At 36.5% G+C, this 14,792-nt stretch overlaps 1 protein-coding gene across 1 annotated transcript; it reads left to right on the top strand.

The window, feature by feature from the left end:
- The first annotated feature begins 11,797 nt into the window (after positions 1-11,797).
- On the top strand, positions 11,798-13,726 carry LOC140841195 (serine/threonine-protein kinase RIPK-like). The gene is made up of 5 exons (XM_073208452.1): positions 11,798-12,209; positions 12,384-12,519; positions 12,604-12,740; positions 12,828-12,951; positions 13,114-13,726. The coding sequence occupies exons 1-5, from the start codon at positions 11,835-11,837 to the stop codon at positions 13,599-13,601; spliced, it is 1,260 nt and encodes a 419-aa protein (XP_073064553.1). The 5' UTR covers positions 11,798-11,834; the 3' UTR covers positions 13,602-13,726.
- The last annotated feature ends 1,066 nt before the right edge of the window (positions 13,727-14,792 follow it).

Here is a 14,792-nt window from a genome sequence, read left to right on the forward strand (position 1 = left end):
AACGTAGTAAAACTTACGTCCAGTTGTAGCCTGCGTTGATAGGAACACAGTACCGAAGTCGGATTTAAAATCTAACGGACGGATTGATCGCAAATCGAATTCTAAAATTCAAAAGCTATTTTCCTTCGAAGCTTTCGTTTCCTTTTTCTTTTTCCTTCATTTGCACGTATATACATATATATATATATATACTCCATGCATGTGAGAGAAACGTGGCACAATTTTCACAACCCACGCCTCTCGCTCGGGCGGACATAAGTTTCCGCCCGGGCGAGTAACTCTCTGCCCTCGCGAGTTCAAGCAGTCTCGCTCGGGCGAGCACAAACCTCCGCCCGGGCGAGTAACTCTCGGCCCTCTTCTCCTTGGCACTTGCGCTCGGGCGGTTAAAAACTTCCGCCCGGGCGCGTCATCTTCGCCCAACAATTTAGTCCTCTCAAATTAATCTCCAAAATGGTCCGGGTTATAATCATGTCCACTCATAATCAATAATCTCAGATTAACATGGTATAAAATCTTGGGCATTACATTTCTCCCCCCTTAAGATACGATTTCGTCCTCGAAATCACAGGCATTCAATCATATCAATAAGGAGTATATATACAAAACTGTATAAAAATTTATATCATCGAAATAACTCTGGGAATTCTTGTTTCATATCTGATTCTGTTTCCCAGGTTGCTTCTTCTACACCATGACGAGTCCATTGCACTTTCACAAGTGGAATCATCTTCGTTCTGAGCTGTTTTTCTTTACGATCAATGATCTGAATCGGTTTTTCAATATAGCTCAGAGATTCATCAAGCTCGGCCTCGTCTGGCTGTATAGCATGTGAAGCATCAGGAAGGTACTTCCTCAATAATGATACATGAAAGACATCATGTATTCCAGATAATGAAGACGGTAAAGCAAGTCGATAGGCACGATCTCCTATCTTTTCAAGAATCTCATAAGGCCCAATGTATCGTGGAGACAGTTTCCCTTTCTTGCCAAATCTGACAACTCCTCTGAAAGGTGAAATCTTCAAGAATACTCGATCTCCAACTTCAAATACCAATGGTCTACGTCGCACATTGGCATATTTGGCATGTCTGTCTTGTGCTGCCTTCATCTTCTTTTGAATTAGCTTCACTTTTTCTGTCATATCTCTGATCATATCTGGTCCAATCTCAGGCACTTCAGAGATATCATCCCAATACAGAGGGGATCGACATTTTTTTCCGTACAACGCTTCAAATGGTGCCATCTCAATACTGGTCTGATAGCTGTTGTTGTATGAAAACTCACAAAGAGGCAATGTATCTTGCCAATTACTGCTAAAATCTAACACTACTGCTCTCAATATATCCTCCAGTGTCTGGATAGTCCGCTCTGACTGTCCGTCGGTCTGTGGATGATATGCGGTACTCAGGTGTAACTTAGTACCGAGAGCCTGCTGCAAACTCTGCCAGAAGTGCGAAGTAAATCGAGGATCGCGGTCTGATACAATCGACTTCGGCACTCCATGCAATCTGACCACTTCCTTGACATAGATTTCTGCTATCTGGTCAAATCTGTACGTCATCTTGTACGGAATAAAACATGCGGATTTGGTCAATCTGTCAATCACGACCCAAATCGCATCACAACCTTTGGAGGAACGCGACAACTGCGTCACAAAGTCCATGGAAATATGATCCCATTTCCATTCAGGAATGGACAAACTCTGTAATAAACCTCCTGGTTTCTTTCTTTCTGCCTTCACCTGCTGACAATTCAGACATTTGGAAACAAATTCGGCAATGTCATTCTTCATTTGCTTCCACCAGAATTGTCTTTTCAAATCATTGTACATCTTTCTGCCACCATGATGAATACTAAATCGCCTGTTGTGCGCTTCTGACAATATCTGTCGTTTCAAATCTGAAATATTTGGCACAACTAGACGATTATTCACGTACAAAACGTTATCACGTACCTGATACTCTGATCGATGTCCTGTTCGGACCATAGATACTGATTTCTGTACATTTTGATCAATTCTCTGAGCTGCCTTAACCCTCATAATCAGCTCTGGTTCTGCTTGCACCGTATAAAGTCTTAACGATCTATAATCTGTTTCAAATTCTAATCCAGACAAACAACAGTCTTCTATCAAATTCGAAACACCGATCGTCGACAAAGATAAAGAACATACCTTTCGACTCAGTGCATCAGCTGCTGCATTAGACTTTTCCGGATAGTATTTGATTTCACAATCAAAATCTTTAAGCAAATCAAGCCATCTTCGCTGTCTCATATTCAATTCAGATTGTGAAAATAGATATTTCAAACTCTTATGATCAGAATATATCTCAAACTTCTCCCCGTAAAGATAGTGTCGTCATATCTTTAATGCAAAGACAATGGCTGCCAATTCTAGGTCATGAATTGGATAACGGGACTCATGTGGTTTAAGCTGTCTTGAGGCATAAGCGATAACATGCCCTCGTTGCATTAGCACACATCCCAACCCTCTGTGAGAAGTGTCGCAATAAACCACAAAATCACCAGTACCGGATGGAATAGTCAATACCGGGGCACTGGTCAATCTCTTCTTCAACTCCAGAAAACTGGTCTCACATTCTTCAGACCAAATAAATGGAGCATTCTTCTGAGTCAACTGAGTATTTGGTTTAGCTATACTCGAAAAATCCTTAATGAAACGACGGTAATATCCTGCTAAACCCATAAAACTGCGAATTTCAGGTACTGACGTCGGTCTTGGCCAAGATATCACGGCTTCTACTTTACTGGGATCAACTGATATACCATCTCCAGATATAATATGTCCCAGAAATACTACCTGTCTTAGCCAAAACTCACATTTCGACAGCTTAGCATATAATTTCTCAGCTCTTAAAATTCGCAACACAGTTCTTAAATGCTCAACATGCTCATTCATATTCTTTGAATAAATCAAAATATCATCGATGAAAATAATCACAAAATCATCGAGATATTTCTAGAAGACATGGTTCATCAATCCCATGAATACAGCTGGAGCATTCGTTAGACCAAAAGGCATGACAATAAATTCATAGTGTCCATACCTGGTCCTAAATGCCGTCTTTGAGATATCAGAATCTCTGACTCTCAGCTGATGATATCCAGATCTCAGATTGATCTTGGAATATACTGAAGAACCCTGCAACTGATCGAATAAATCATCAATACGAGGCAAAGGATATTTATTCTTTACCGTTGCCTTGTTCAGTTGCCGATAGTCGATGCAGAGTCTCATCGAACCGTCTTTCTTTCTTACAAACAATACTGGAACACCCCAAGGAGAAACACTCGGTCTGATGTACCCCTTGGCCAGTAAATCTTCAAGCTGATCTTTCAATTCTTTCAGTTCAACTGGTGCCATTCTGTACGGAGCTCTAGAAATCGGTACTGTACCTGGCATCAGTTCAATGCTGAAGTCTATCTCTCTAACTGGAGGTAATCCCGGGATCTCATCTGGGAAGACATCAGCAAACTCACGTACCACTGGCAAATCTGCCAATGCTGGACTCGACTTCAATACATCTACTGAATATACAAGGAATCCTTCTGCTCCTTTCTGTAATAATCGAGTCATAGATAATACGGATACTAAAGGAATTCTCGATCTAGAACCCTTCCCGTAAAATTTCCACTCTTTAGCCATATCTGGTCTGAATCTCACTATCTTGTGGAAACAATCAACTGTCGCTCTGTACTTGGTTAGCATATCAATACCGATAATACAGTCAAAGTCAGACAACCCAAGTACAATGCAATCTAACTCAATCTCATGCCCGTCATACTGTAGTACACAACGGTTAACCGAATTCACGGATATCAAACACATCCCCAAAGGAGAAGATACAGACACTACAGTAGCTAAAGACTCTACAGGCAATGCATGACTTAAAGCAAATCGTTCAGAAATAAATGTGTGTGAAGCACCAGTATCAATCAGTACATAAGCAGAGTAACCACATAAAGAACAGTTACATGTTACAACGTCATCTGGTGCTTCCTGGGCCTGCTCCTCTGTCAAAGCGAAAACTCTGGCCTGCTGTCTCGGAGGCTGACCAACTGTCTGGCTTCCTCCTGGCCTCTGCTGTGACTGAGCTGGCGCTGGCTGGAATGTATGAACAGCAGCTGATCGTCTCTCAGTCTGTGCTGCTGATCCCGATGACTCGGCTCCCTGAAGTCTTTGAGAACCTCTCTGTGGACACACTTTAGCAAAGTGTCCCGGCTGTTTACAGAAGTTGCAACTACCAGTCACTCCCTGGCATTTCTCGGTTGCATGTCTTCCTCCGCAATTCTTGCAATAAACTCCAGTGTAACTCTGGCTCAGTCTGGAACCGCCGGAGCTGGAAGAACTACTCCCCGATTTCTTAAATTGCTTTCCCTTGGCTTTCAAAAATTCTTTCTTTCCTCCACTGCTGCTACCACTCTCAAATATGGGAGGTGGTTGCGGTGGTCTCGGTGCTGGAGGCACAAAGGAAGCTCCTTTCTGTCGTATCAGACCTGCTTCTGCTCCCTTGGCTCTGTTCAGGGCATCAGTAAAATTATCCGGTCGCCCTGTGTTCACCAATGTGAAAATGTCGGGGTTCAGGCCATTGATGAACTGGTCAGCAGTAGCTTCTTCGCTGTCAGCCACATGTGGAGCAAATTTCAACAAGGAGGAGAACTTTGACACGTATTCTTCTATGTTCATCGGTCCTTGCTTTAGATTGGCAAACTCCGCTCCTTTGTCCTTTCGGTACGACACTGGGAAAAATCGTTGATAGAATTCAGTTCTAAATATATTCCAGGTAATCATCGTACCTCTATGCTCCATGGCTCTCTTTCTCGTAATCCACCAGTCTTTGGCAACATCGTGCAGCTGATGTCCAATCAATTTCACTCTCTTCTCATCTGTATACTCCAAGGATTCGAACAACATTTCTATATCATCGAGCCAACTTTCACATTCCACAGCGTTCTCTGTTCCTTTCAGGGTCGGTGGATGAAATGACTGAAATCGTTTCAGTAACGTTTCCATTGGAGTCGGAGTGACATCCATTGGAGGATTTGATGCACTTCCCTGTTCTGGAATTCGTCTGGGAGGCATATCTGAGAATCAAATCGATTAGCAACAGACACAATAATTCTGTTTCAAGCCTCCTCTGATCATCTTACTGCTGATCTAGATTCAGTACTGATCCAATCTCAATAAAACATATTACTATATCAAATCAGATAAATAAGTAACATGTAATAAAGCAGTAAGACATGCTAGCATTCAAAAACAGGAAAGAAAACATCAATCTACCCCGCTCACTAGCCTCTTCTATCTCAATCTAAAGGATCTATCGCTCTGATACCACCTGTTGTGGGGACCCGGACGCTAATCATCTTTTTAATCATGATTGGGACTAATTAATCAATTATAATAAACAGGGTCTAATTTTTTTTTTTAAATGCGGAAGGTAATGGAATCAACTCCTATACATATCAGTATAAAAGTATAAATCTGATACAATACACAAACATACACACTCAGGTTCAACAACTACTATCAAGTGTTTAAACCCTAGTTCTAGTCCAAGTCCGGTATCACCACTCTAATCTCGATCTGTCTTCACCTCTGTGACCCTGTGCCTGTCCCACCTGTTGTCATGCACACATACAAACAAGACAACAGCCGGATAACTCCGGTGAGATATAAATATCCCAGTATAAACAATGTATTAAATGCAATCATATAAAACATATATAAAAGCATAAACAAACATCAAAACATGTATCTAATCTGACTACATGAATCAATGACTTGTGATCTACTCTTATCTTATCTCAAATCTAGGGATCCCAATCTAATTTAGACTTTGGTATTCTGTATCGAGTGTCTGAGATAGACGTCGATCTACATCTAAGGCTCTTCGATACACCGTAAGTCTAGAGTCTTATCGGTTCTGAGAAAGACTCGGCGGTTCTGCCCTAGCTAGGCTGTCTGCCCTAGACTCGGACTCTGACCCTGTTCTAAGTCAATACATTAACATATCAATCTGACTCTGTTCTAAGTCAATACATTAACATATCAGTCTGATAATCTGCAAATATCAATGCAATAAAATAAAGTATGTGATTTAGGGAAACTCAAGTCAAACCTAACTCGAGTTGTGCAATCCTGAATCAACATTTATCTATACCTTTCTTGCTGTCGCTCTGATACAATCGAAGTCTCGATTCAAAGTCTGTCACTGTTCAATCTGGCAATGACAATATCAACATATTCTGTATCAATACTCTAGTCAAATCACAACATCTCTGTTTTATCAAATTCTGACAGTACAACAGTACAATCTTGTGATACTGATAATACTATATCAGTCTATACCAATTTCAATCATTTACAATCAACCACCATATAAATCTGATATCAATTCTAGTCAATTTCCTTCTGAAATTCATAACAATTCCATATTCAGTCTGTTTCTTAATCTGACTTCGATTCTACGTTGTCTAACATGTCAAGAATAACATATATGACGTGTGCTCAATTCTAACAACATCATAATTTCAAAACATGTCAAAACGTAGTAAAACTTACGTCCAGTTGTAGCCTGCGTTGATAGGAACACAGTACCGAAGTCGGATTTAAAATCTAACGGACGGATTGATCGCAAATCGAATTCTAAAATTCAAAAGCTATTTTCCTTCGAAGCTTTCGTTTCCTTTTTCTTTTTCCTTCATTTGCACGTATATACATATATATATATACTCCATGCATGTGAGAGAAACGTGGCACAATTTTCACAACGCACGCCTCTCGTTCGGGCGGACATAAGTTTCCGCCCGGGCTAGTAACTCTCGGCCCTCGCAAGTTCAAGCAGTCTCGCTCGGGCGAGCACAAACTTCCGCCCGGGCGAGTAACTCTCGGACCTCTTCTCCTTGGCACTTGCGCTCGGGCGGTTAAAAACTTCCGCCCGGGCGCGCCATCTTCGCCCAACAATTTAGTCCTCTCAAATTAATCTCCAAAATGGTCCGGGTTATAATCATGTCCACTCATAATCAATAATCTCAGATTAACATGGTATAAAATCTTGGGCATTACAAAAAATTTGCGTGAGACGGTTTCACGGGTCGTATTTTGTGAGACATATATCTTATTCGGGCCATCCATGAAAAAATATTATTTTTTATGCTAAAAGTATTACTTTTTATTGTGAATATCGATAGGGTTGACTCGTCTCACATATAAAGATTCGTGAGACCGTATCATAAGAGACTTACTCTAATTATATATACGCAGAAATAATTAGTCTAAATATTCATTTAATAGATATCTTGTGAGACGATATTACAAATCTTTATCCGTGAAAAAAGTCAATTCAGCTCATATTTACAATAATAAGTAATATTTTTGACATAAAATATCATTCTTTTTCATGAGTGATCATCTAACTAAGAGATCTGGTTTGCAAAATTTATTAAAATCCTTAATAAGAGGGCACACTTTCAATATTTTTGACCTTGTAAAGAATAAATTACTCATAAATAAAAACTAAAACAAATGATTGCAGATTTTGACATTAATTAAAAATTAGCCGAGGTTAAAAAAAGTCAGGTTGTTAAACTGCGACTTGACTCGATAATTTTTTTTTTGTTTTAATTTATTCTGGGGAGCATATAATAATAACATAAAAAGTTTTAACTAAAAGTTTTCATTGAATGAAAAATAAATAGAGTAGAGGATATAATTCCACCCTCGGATGACTGCAAATTAAATTTGTTAGAATTTTGAATGTACAAAATTTTCAACCCCCTGGATTCCACTTCTCTTAGTCATGATAAGTGATTGGTAAATAAATAATGACAAAAATTTATGTGAGACGGTATCACAGATCGTATTTTGTGAGACACATCTTTTATTTGGGTCATCCATGAAAAATAGTACTTTTTATGTTAATAATATTACTTTATATTGTGAATGACCCGTCTCACATATAAAGATTCGTGATACCGTCTCACAAGAGACCTACTCATAAATAATTTGGTGCAAATAACATAATAATTATATCACATATTATAATTTTATTTATGATAGGATGATAAATTTTTTTAAAAAAACATTGTATGTCTAGATCGAAAATCTGATTAAAAAAATTCAATGAAATATTTGTCACGCAGATATTTCCTGTATCTAAAATCCAGCTTTCCCAAATTCTCAAAATTTCTGAAGTATTTTTTTTTTATACTTTTTCATATATATAATTAAAAGATTAATTGGTTTTAATTTGAATAATAATTAATAATTTTAAAATGTATATAAATAGTCAACTATTAAATAAGAAATCTATCCATGTAAGTCACTCAAGGTGATGGATGTCATCCAAACACAATTGCTGAAATGGTATGGAAACTCAGCTTCAGGTTTAAAGACCAAAGCTTAAGCCTAACTTCATACAGTGTAACTCAACATTCACACTACTTTTCCTCAAAGTCAAGTTAGGGAGGGACCTGCAGGAATTAAAAACACAATTATATGAATATTACCTCTTCAGATTTTTTTTGTTGTGTCTGATTTTTTAAATTTGTTGCTAACTTGTTTCATGTTCGAACGATGATATTACAATCTTAATTATCTCCTTTTTAACGTAAATAAATATGTTCCATGATTATTTTGTTGAGAATCCAATATTTAATGAAGCAATGTTTCGAAGACGATTTCGAATGTCTCGAAATTAGTTATTTCGCATCATTGATGCGGCAAAAAATCATGTTGGTTATTTCATACAACGAAATGATGGTGTGAGGTGGCTTGGTTTGTCGACTATTCAAAAAACAATAATTGCGTTGTGAATTTTAGCATATGTTTTACTCGCGGATGCTATTGATGAATATATAAAAATTGGATAATCTACTACAATAAGTGTATGCAACAGTTTTGTCGGGCTATAACGAATGTTTTTAAGGAATGATACTTGAGATCACCTACTTCCGATGATGTTGCTAGACTACTTTATATTGATGAACAACGAGGATTGCCGGGGATGTTGGGAAGTCTCGACTGTATGCACCAAAAGTGGAAAAATTGTCCCACGACTTGAGCGGGTTCTCCAACAATCATTTTAGAAGCAGTAGCCGATTACGATATTTGGATATAACATGCATATTATGGTATGCTCGGATTCAATAATGATATAAATGTTTTGGAGGTGTCCGATCTATTCTCCAACCCTGCACAAGGTATTGGGGTTTTTTTGAAAAATATTACAAATTAATAAAACTATTGTAAAAATATTGCAGATTGTGAGGATTTGTAAAAATAGTATAATCCGGGATTTACTGTCCAGGATTCATCTTTTTTATTTTTTATTTTTTTTTTTAAAAAGTGGGGGCACGATTTTTTTTAAAAAAATAAAAGGTAGATCGGCGACGGTTTTAAAAACCCGTTGCTATTTGCGACGGTTTAAACAAAAACCGTTGCTCTTGGCGACAGTTTAAGCAAATACCGTCGCTAAGGCAAATCCGTGAAATTCTGTCACGGATTCTAAGAATCCATGTCAGTGTAGTAGGATTGCGGGTATTCTTTCCAACATCCTCGAAAATAATTGTTCCTCATATTCATTTTCGCAATTTATTTCTTTCATTCGATTTATATGTGCAAAATCCATATTTTCTACTTCGATCATATATTAATATTATTTGTTGATTTTATCGTCAATTTAATTTGAAGAGATACGAGGATGTAATGAAAATATTGTTGATAATATTATAATTACATATTAAAAATTAATTTCTTTGTCTGATTTTATTTGTAATACTTGTCATTTATTTCAGATATTAATATCGTCCGTTGATATTATTACAAGTTTCATATAATTAAGTCTAAAAAAATAATTTAATTAATTTTTTTAATATTTTGTTTGTATTATTTATATTATATTAATGTAATTATAAATTTGTTTACTAACATAATATGATTTTGAAACTATTTTTTAATATCGTGATTAATATTAAAAATATACTATTTAACTAAATTACTAACATAATATGATTTTGAAACTATTTTTTAATATCGTGATTACTATTAAAAATATATTATTTAACTAAATTATACTTAATTTATAATTACATTAATATAATATAAATAATACAAACAAAATATTTAAAAAATTTAATTAAATTACATTTTAAACGTAATTATACGGAACTTGTAATAATATCAACAGACGATGCTAATATCTGAAATAAATGACAAGTATTATAAATAAAATTACACAAAGAAATTACTTCTTAATATGTAAATATAATATTATCAACCAAATTAAACATTACAACATCGTATCTCTACAAATGAAATTGACGATAAAATCAACAAATAATATTAATATATGATCGAAGTAGAAAATATGGATTTAGCACATATAAATCGAATGAAAGAAATAAATTGCGAGAATGAATACGAGGAACAATTTTTTTCGAGGAGGTTTGAAAAGAATATCAGCAGTATTGGCACGGATTCTTAGAATCCGTGACAGAGTTTCCCGGATTTGCCTTAGCGATGGTATTTGCTTAAACTGTAGCCAAGAGCGACGGTTTGTTTTTAAACCGTCGCAAATAGCGACGGGTTTGCATAAACCGTCGCCGATCTCCCTTTTATTCTTTTTTTTAAAAAATCGTGCCCCACTTTTTTTTTCCTTTTTTTTTAAAAAAAAAATAAAAATAAAAAAGATGAATCCGGGACAGTAAATCCCGGATTATACTATTTTTACAAACCCTCACAATCTGCAATATTTTTACAATAGTTTTATTAATTTATAATATTTTAAAAAAAAACCCCAAGGTATTGCTCCTACCGCTCATCATACTATTAGAGGAAAAGAATATTATGATACATTACTTAACTAATGATATTTATCTGAAATTGTCAACTATTGTGCAAAGTATTCATGATCCAAAGGGTCCGACAAATAATTCTTTTGCAACTAAACAAGAATCCAGTAGAAAAAACTTAGATTACACATTTGACATTCTTCAATCACTATTTGTAATTGTGACATCCCAACACATGGTTGGAAGAAACATCATTTACATGACATAATGAAATCATGTATCATAATACACAATAAGATTATTGAATGCGACCTCAGTGCATCCATACAAGATGCGAGAGAAGCACCAACTCCGGATGTATAAATGGTTGTTGATGAGCTTATCAAATCTTAAGAATTTTCCGGTCTATAAAAAAAATAAAAGACAAAAATACTCACTTCATACTACGAAATGCTTTAATTAATCATTTGTGAGATGAATATAGCCATTCAAATGTTTGAAGTTGTATATATATATGTATGTATATAATAAAAGAGTGAGTCTCATGTGAGACCGTCTCACGGATCTTAATCTGTGAGACAGGTCAACCCTATGGATATTCACAATAAAAAATAATACTCTTAGCATAAAAAGTAATATTTTCTCATGGATGACCCAAATAAGAGATCTGTCTCACAAATACGACCCATGAAATCGTCTTACACAAGTTTTTACCATAATAAAATAAAAAATATTTCGAAAATATTTTTTTATGGAGTAAAATTTGACGCAAATGAGTTAAAAATAGATTTTGTATTTGGTGTAAAAATTAGAGTGTGATCTGAGATACATATCTTCCTGCACAACTGACCCCACCAGAACACGATACAGAAACACGGCTAACTTTAACATACACTCATATAAAATATATATATATATATATATATATATATATATATATATATATATATATATTTATACACACACACACACACAAGTTTCTATTTCAAATAAGTGATCAATTGCATCCCTTTTTCACTATGGGTATTTTCAAGAAAGAATCAATGTTTCCTTCTTGCTTTAGGCCTAAAAGCCGCCACCATTTGGATTCAAGAAACCAAGTAATCTCTAAACAAAGTTCTAATCTAAGGCTCTCACTTTCTGATATAAGTGATCCGGGGTCGCCTAGCGATCTCTCGAATTCTGTTATTGCATCCAATCTTCATATTTTCACCCTCAAAGAACTTGATTTGATCACGAATCATTTCTCGTCGAGCAATTTCATCGGAGAGGGAGGGTTCGGGCCGGTGCATAAAGGGTTCATTGATGATAAGTGCAGGCCTGGATTGAAGGCTCAGCCTGTTGCTGTCAAGTTGCTTGATTTGGATGGGCAGCAAGGCCACAAGGAGTGGTTGGTAAGCATTGTCTTCTTTCTTTCCTTTCCCCTTTGTGTTGAAGGCTATTTTCTTGGCAAATTCACGATATAAAAGAGTATTCACTCAACATAAAACAAAATCTGGAAGCTCTGTTAGTTTGATCATTATGCTTATTCATATTGATTTCATGTAATCTTTTGCCTTCGACTATAGACGGAAGTAGTCCTTCTGGGGCAACTGAGGCACCCCAATCTTGTGAGGTTGATTGGCTATTGTTGTGAAGATGAGCACAGGCTTCTTGTTTATGAATACATGGCGAGAGGCAATTTAGAAAATCAACTCTTCAGGCGTAAGATTTTCTCGACGCTATGTATGCTAACCTCACCTTTTGGGACAGTAGCGATTCTTAAACAAAAATTGTGAACTATTACAGGGTACACCAGTTCGTTGTCTTGGTTAACAAGGATAAAGATCGCAGTTGGTGCAGCGAAAGGTCTGGCTTTTCTTCACGGAGAAGAGAAACCGGTGATTTATCGCGATTTCAAGACTTCAAACATCTTACTCGACACTGTAATGACCTCTCGTTCATCCTTGATTCAATCTTTACCATCATATTTGGGCTGCTTCTACATCATTGAAATAATTTTCTGTCGCTAGGATTACACCGCCAAACTTTCTGACTTTGGGCTAGCTAAGGATGGCCCCGAGGGAGACGACACGCATGTATCAACCCGTGTTATGGGCACGCATGGATACGCTGCACCAGAATATGTCATGACAGGTAGTATGACCTATCCATGTTGTGTTAGAATTGGGCTACACCATCGCTACTACGACTACGTGGCCAAATCTCATGCTCTCAACCACACATCTCCTGCCTGCTGAGCATTCATGATGATACTACAAGAATATGCAAATATTTTGAAAACCAACTTTGTTGCAGGTCATTTGACGACCATGAACGATGTATACAGCTTTGGAGTGGTTCTACTCGAGATACTGACGGGCAAACGAGCCATGGATAAAAAACGTCACCCCAGAGAGCAGAACCTGGTGGAATGGGCAAAACCTTACATGCAAGATCACCACAAGATCAACAGATTAATGGATCCACGACTAGAAGGGCAGTACTCGACCCAAGGAGTCAAGAAAATAGCCGCACTGGCTCACCGGTGCCTGAACCATAAACCAAAATCGAGGCCAAACATGAACCATGTAGTGAAAATCCTGGAATCCGTCATGGAATATACGGATATCCCATCTGGACACTTTGTTTATGTCGCGCCTATTGTGGAAAAAATCGAGAAAACACCGAGTGAAGAGCGAGAAAACATAAGGAAAGGTTATAGGCACAACCATAGGCTTAGCTCTCGTGCGGTTTACTCGGATACTGCTTTGTACAACACCTCGAGAGATGAAATAGAATCCTAAAGGAACAAAATTAGGCTATTTTTTACGTTGATCTTTACACTTTTTCTGTGTTCTAAAGCTCAGAACGCACCGGAACAGAGCCTTACTAGCTTATTTCAATATACCCAAATGAAAAATTGAAAGAACGTGGACCCAAAAATGTAGTTATTTTTGGGTGAAAAAAAAAGAATACCGGGAAGTTAGGTGAAAAATCTCCAATCAAAATATTTCTTTGGGTTCACTCTCTATCCACAAAATTGTGGTACTATGTTATACAAAATATGGTACACTTTATGTGCAAATGTGGTACTAAAAAAGTACTCAGAGACTGAACACAAAAAAAATCGACGACTGAGGACTGAAAGCCAATTTTTCGAAAGAATATATGGTTCTGAAATTAAGACCCTGACTCATTGTCATATCGATCTCTAGGGGTGTGCATTCGGTTAATTCGGTCACCGACCGAACCGAATTGCCAATAACCGAACCGAACCGAATTTTATTTTGATAACCGAACCGACCGAATTAGTTTTAATAACCGATCACAAATTAACCGAATTAAAATCGGTTAATTCGGTCGGTGACCGAATTAACCGATTTTTTTTTTAAAAAATAAAATTAAATATAAAAACATTAAAAATATTATAAATTATATAATAAATCTATTTTTTAAAAAAAATTAATTTATTATTCGGTTAATTCGGTTAACCGATTTTTTTTTTACGAAAACCGAAACCGAACCGAATTAACCGAATTAACCGATTTTTTTAAACTTCCAAAACCGAATTTCCGAAATAACCGAACCGAATTTCCGAATTGGCTCGGTTCGGTCGGTTATTTCGGTTTAACCGAGATTTTGCTCACCCCTATCGACCTCTCCCATGTTGCTACATCGGGATTCTCAAGAGCCATCCATTTGCATGGATCCACATAAAATAATTAAAATAATTTATGTGTGGCAATGCATCTATACGAGTTTTAATAGTTAAAATATCGATGTAATCCATATATATGTGTATATAATGTGTTTTATATGCATTTTGCGATCGAAAAATGCAGTTTCTCATATTGGAATTTTAGGGCTATAACTATGATTATAAATTATTAATGTCAATTAAATAAATCATGAATTAACGTGGTGTAATTTATTATTATAGAATTTATTGAAGGGCTTAATTTTCAGAGATGTTATTGTGTGGACGGCATGAAATT

Source organism: Primulina eburnea, chromosome 9 (genome assembly GCF_022965805.1).
Source record: "Primulina eburnea isolate SZY01 chromosome 9, ASM2296580v1, whole genome shotgun sequence".
NCBI classification, from domain to species: domain Eukaryota; kingdom Viridiplantae; phylum Streptophyta; class Magnoliopsida; order Lamiales; family Gesneriaceae; genus Primulina; species Primulina eburnea.